The sequence below is a fragment of the Meleagris gallopavo genome, chromosome 3, assembly GCF_000146605.3.
Source record: "Meleagris gallopavo isolate NT-WF06-2002-E0010 breed Aviagen turkey brand Nicholas breeding stock chromosome 3, Turkey_5.1, whole genome shotgun sequence".
Classification (NCBI taxonomy): Eukaryota; Metazoa; Chordata; class Aves; order Galliformes; family Phasianidae; genus Meleagris; species Meleagris gallopavo.
Window position 1 is genome coordinate 43,298,271 of NC_015013.2, and position 6,000 is coordinate 43,304,270.

At 35.1% G+C, this 6,000-nt stretch overlaps 1 protein-coding gene across 1 annotated transcript in view; it reads right to left on the reverse strand.

Annotated features, from left to right (window-relative positions):
* Nucleotides 1-5,068, reverse strand: part of LOC100550127 (receptor-type tyrosine-protein phosphatase mu) — a 77,279-nt gene extending 72,211 nt beyond the window's left edge. Inside the window, exons 1-3 of the mRNA XM_019613936.1 lie at nt 4,920-5,068; nt 2,357-2,431; nt 2,104-2,130 (exon numbers count right to left, since the gene is read on the reverse strand). Coding sequence (XP_019469481.1) covers nt 2,104-2,130; nt 2,357-2,431; nt 4,920-5,022 — 205 coding nt within the window. The 5' untranslated portion in view covers nt 5,023-5,068. The remainder of the gene's footprint in view (nt 1-2,103; nt 2,131-2,356; nt 2,432-4,919) is intronic.
* Between the last annotated feature and the right edge of the window lie 932 nt (nt 5,069-6,000).

The window sequence follows — 6,000 nt, forward strand, 5'->3', positions numbered from 1 at the left end:
AAATATATGAAAATTTCCTCATATCTGAAACTGAGAAGTAAGATTGTTGCCCATTTAAGGAGTACATCATTAGCTTTAATTAATTTTTTCTTTCTATTTGGTGGAGTTCCTAATATGCACGAATCGGCCCAAATTTGTGCTACAAGAAATCTGGAAATGGTAAATGTATTGCAGCCATTGCGGGAATTTCTGACTGAGAAAACTGAGCTCAGCCATTTGCAATACCTACATACTTGACCCTACAGCCTAAAATAGCTTCTTTAAACACTGAAAGGAGGTAAGGGCAGGTGTTAGTTGCAACAGAAATGCAGCACTTTTGTTAATAGCTGTAATCTTCAACTGATTTGAACACAGTTAATTTGATTTACCTCAGGTAAAACATTATTCCTATAGAAACAATTATAAACACCTTTTTGAGAAATAAACCCTGTTTGAATATGACACCATTCATAATACTTCTAACATGTAAGGTTACAAAAATATTCATCATCTGCATGGAAATAACTGCAAGGTTTTTTGAGATGAGAAATCACATGTTGCTGTATTGGACCACAAAATATGTACCGAATTAATTCAAGACTTTACAGACTTATATAAGCAAAAAAATTTTTATTTATTTTTCTTCCAGTGTGTGTTTGTCTGATATCTGAACTGCTTGCTTAAAGATTATTTCTTGTGGGAAAAAAGAGCTAACAAATATTTTACTATTACTTTTTGCAAAGGATTGCAAACAAAAGGAAAACCAACTGAAACCAGTGAAAACATTAACTAAGATGGAATAATTCAGACAACAAATCTCAAGTTTTTCTCCTGATAACACTTTTCTCTTTGCCCACCCACAAGGTCAGAACATTACTGGATGAAGTGTTGAGTGAATGTTAAAGCACACACAAAAAAATCTAAACATTTCAGGCAGTTAAAAGGCACTGCAAATTTCATTTGCATGCAGATTATTACATTGTCACAGTCACTACTATTACCTTCTCCCAAATTTACATAATGTATAAAAACACACTGGTTCCTTCTCAAAGTTAACACACTGAAATGCACTTTGCTAAATCTTGTTTTACAAGCACAAGCTTTCAAAGATCAAATTCCTATACTTAAAGTTCCTCTGGGCTTCATTCTACTTGAATTTTAAAGAAAGGAATCAGTTAAGAGGTCTTTATTTTTCATTTTTTTTATGGCGATTTGAAAAAAAAGGAGAAGAAGAAAAAATATTTTTGGAGAAAATGTCAGTAACAGTAAAACGAGTAGAGAGGTTTGGCAGTGGAATTTGAACTCTTGCTACAGAGCACTGCTGTATTTTATCACTGTAAAATATTTCCCTGTTTAGTTTAAAGTTACTATGGAAAGAAATTGTAAATAAATACAAGACAATGTGGTCAGTTTCTTCAGCACTGACAATGCAATGACACTTCATGTTTACAATTTTCTTACTGTTTGAAATTGCTCTCTTTCTGATATTGGACAACAACAGGATTTCCCAAATTCCCTGTGGAAATGCTGTATACTTTAACTGTATGTTTTTAAACTATAGTTCTATCATTTTATTTTATTCCTGTGACACCTGATGCACAATATACTGTATTACGGAAGTGTCATGTTATCATTTTGCTGTTCAAAATACCAACTCTCCTCTGAATCTTCACTTTGACAATCATGTCAGAAACTGTGGAATTATGATAAGAAATGATAGCTGGTGGATGGCCCAAACCCTATTTTGTCTGATTTTCTACATTGTGAATAGTCTAATTAGGAAAAAAAGGTGTTTTTAAGAAGTGACATCTTCTGTTCTGAGAAAAAAAAAGGAAAAAAATGAGGGAAACTATTTCAATTGCTGTGATAATCAAATTCTTTTGTATCACTCCAAATACATGCATAAACATTTCCTCACAAATCCACTCGTTAAAATTCTCTTTTTTCTCCCCTGACTTGCACTGTGACAGTAGAAATCAAGCCTGATAACTGTCTTTAGCACTTACAGTGTAGACAAGCCTACCACCCCTCCCTCAAGCATAAAACTACAGCTTTTTGCATACTATTGTCTGTGACTTTCTAAACTACTTCAGCAATAACTTTGATAAAGGGAAATGTTCTCACCTAAAATTGCAGTTGGCACAAATGGATCTGTCATACATCATAAGCAGGTCAATGCAGAAAAGGTAAAAAGAGAGAGAACAGAAAATGATTGATAAACGTTCCCGAGTTTTCTTTCAGAAAAGCTACTGTAAGCAACTGGTTACATGGAACACGTATTAAACTTCCATGGCAAGGAGTATAATAACATAATTACATACGCTTCTGTAATGAGAAAGTTTATATAGGGTTGAAGCAAAGAAAAAAAATTGGTTACCTGGGTAATAAGAGTTAGGCACTGTCGTGCTCAGTGTATTAGTTTTCATTGTAAATGAAGATGGTGAAGATACAGCTGCAAAAAGAAACAAGGCTAGTTAGAGATGGCAGAGCGCTATGCAGCTATCTAAACTGAGTGACGCGGCACGTGGGGCTAATTTGCTTTTTTGCTGTGTTTGTCACACTGTAATCGGGACCTAGGGAAAAGCAGGTGCGTCTAGTGAACAAAATGAATGACTTACAGAATTTGATCAATTCCCTTGAAAGAAATATCATCAGATAAAGCATTTTGATCAGTGATGACAAATATACCTTTTACATCACAAGACTAGACTGAATACTGGTGCTTCAATAAAGACACCACAGTGACAACGGGTGCTTTTGACAGAAGCTTTGATCATTAGTTAGTTTACTTAATAATACAGTAAATACTGTAGGTAAACATTCTGCTACAGTTCATTTTTCTCTGTCTTTTTCAATTTGTTCAGACAGTGGGATAATACACAGATCGTATTTATACTCTAAATATTACTCTTTAAGAATGGTTTTCAGACTGTTGTACATACACCAGTGCTGGCATTGGTGTTTAATGATTTAGCTGTTTGTAAAAGGGAAAACACAAAGAAAAAATTAACTTCAGTTAGTTCCCTGGTATCCAGAGATCATATGAGTTACTGTTGTAGGCACAGATACATCCAGCAGGAGAGCATTAATCGTAACATTACAGAGGATGTTCACCCAAAGACTCAGTAAAGGTTTCTAAACAAAGCTTTTTCAAACTAGACGTTAGTTGAGGTAGTTTTGCTTATCTGTACAGCTGAAATTAACTCAGAAGAGTAAATAAATATAAACATATTCTGGATACATATAAGCAAACTAACAGGAATTTAGGAAACAAAAGCAGAGTTGTGGAAGACAGGAATGCTGGATGAGAAGGACTGAGATGACTGGTAGCTTTGATTTGTCTTTATTTTTTTTTGCTGCTGGTATACAGTTAACGGCCATTGTTAAAATGGAACTATTTGGAAACTGGCTAACATATGCTGGCAGGTACCATTTATCTTCTAAATGAATATATCTGAGACTACTTTCCTTTGATTTTGTCACTAGAAGCAAAGGACACAGAGGTAATTCTTTTGGAAATGGATGTAGAGACTAGGTAAGGTCGAGGTTGTGGCAGCTAATAAAACTGGTGAGATACAGAATGTTGCCAGGACAATAAACTTTTATAGGAGGTAGGAATGTTTTAAATCTCTTGAGAACAAGGTCTTACAAAAAGATTTTTCCTAAGGACTGTCAAACTGATTCTTCTAGTGACCACATTTATTACAGAAAGCTTGAATTAAAGGTTCTAGTTCTCAGTTGATGTAAAATATTTGTCATGCAGACAATTTTAAATTGTTTTAAGGTGCTTTGCATGAAAAGAGGATGTTACTCACAGGAACCAACTGCAGGTTCTTTGGTTGTTGTGACTATTCAACAACACAATGGGTGACTACACCATGAGGATAGAAGAGAAAGCCAAACTTCTTGATCTCCTCACTAAATAAGCAGTCTCATTAACCAAAATGGGATAGTCTCACCAAAAAGGCAAGTCAGATTTTGAAAGATCTATTTCAAAGTAATTTCAAAATCAACACAAATGAAAGAAGTCTCACTGAATAAACTTCACAGACTGTAACAATTGAGCTCATCAGTGTTCTTAAGCGTATTATTAAAGAGTGGGAGTTGGGCCTTAAAGTTTGCTAGTACTTGAAACAAAATTGAATCTTTGTTAAATTCTGATGATGTTCAAAAACACTGGTATACAAAAAAACTGAGATTCCTTAAGAGCTACAAAAACTATAATGTTTTGTCAACTTTTTTTCCTGTTCTCTTTAACAGTTATATGAAAAACTACTGCAATCCTGGTCTTTGGTGATTGGTAACCCCCAGGCAGAGGCAAGTCCTTGACTGAACTCTGATTAGGAAAATGTATATCCTAAATTTTATTTAATTTGAGGGTAGATCCATGAAGACCCAGGATTTTAGACAATCTCTTATGAAACTGCAGTGTTCATAATTCAGCCAAATTTTTTCTTTGCACAAGCAACAGAAAGAGAATCATCTAGAATTGGAAATAATATGACAACTGGATCACGATTATTACGTTATGACATTCAAAAATAAGTTTTGCCTACCAAAAAAAAAAGTGAGCAGGGGAAGCATTTGAAGGACTTGGAACAGGATGAGGAAGATAAAATTTTTAACATAATGGAAATCAGAGAAAGGAAAAAATACAGCTGTTTCTGTATTGTATTTGCTCTTCTTCAGAAGAAAAAGTGGACAGAAAGAAGCTCAATTATCCTTATTATTTTTAAAGAAGTCTTTTCTTGATGTCTGGCTGTCTTACTCATTCAAATACACCCTGTAATGTGCTGCACAGTGGGAGACTCTGTGTTCCATAGATTTTCCATGACTGAGTAATGAGGAATATTTTAAAAACCATTTGCACCTTTTTTTTTAAGGTGGAAGAAAAAAAAAAAAAGAACGAAAGAAAGAAAGAAAGAAAAGAAAAGACTTACATCTCCCATTTAGATTGTGTGTGTCCATGAAAGAGAAAGCTTCATCACAGTTGGTGCCTTGCTCAGTGTAGCTTTTATCCATTGAATTCACCATCACAGTCATTTCCTGCCGTGTACTGCTCAATGTCTCTTTTCGCTTTTTAGCCAATTTTCTTAAGAAATGAATGTTGAGAAGAGAAAAAAAAACACAACAACAACAAAACCAAGTGAGCAGATACATTCTTCATATTGTTTACATTAGTATTATCGTTTATAACATTGCTATCATATTTACAATTACTCCCGGTCTTCTGGAAACATCAACTGACATCACATTTAATCTTGAAATGTCACCTGATAACAAAGAGCGAGTTGCCAATGCCCTGACTTGCAGCGAACAGCACCTTAATCCTTAGGGAGCACCACTGAATTACAGAGGACTACCTGTATATGAAGGTGATGTAAGCTACTATATCAGAGACTACATCTGTTTAAATGCATAAATAAAAATGACAGGAGATAAGATTTCACTAGAACTGACAAATCAGTTAAAATTTCCACTTTGCACGTGTAGAACCATCTAGAGCTTTGTCACAGAGACAACACATAATACAGCTCACTGCTGCACATCATGCTGTATCCTCCTGCTATGATCCCTCACATACACAAACATGTTGCATTTTGAACTGACTTGCATTTCTGAAGACTACTTTTTGTCCCTCTTGACTTGTGTTCAGTGGGAGTTAGTTGCTTCTCATCAGGAGCAATCTGTCAGAGATGAGATTTTGATACTGTAATAGGGATTTGTTACGCTATAAAATTGCTTTGGACATATCTCCTCTTTTCCGTGTCTGTTTCTGGCTATAGCAAAAGCTCACTGCTTCCTCCAGATCTAATTACGCTCAGTTACTATCATAAAATAACATCTCCAAGGCAGCACTCCTGATTTTTCCATCAGGTTCTGTGGAACACTGTGACCCTGATGATGGATCCCACATCCATTTGACTCGTTTCCCTAGCCTGTGACTACTTCAGACTATCTTTTTCTCCAAGTTCTTGCCTACAGACTTCATTAGTGTTCCGCTTCTTTCAAAGTGTAAGT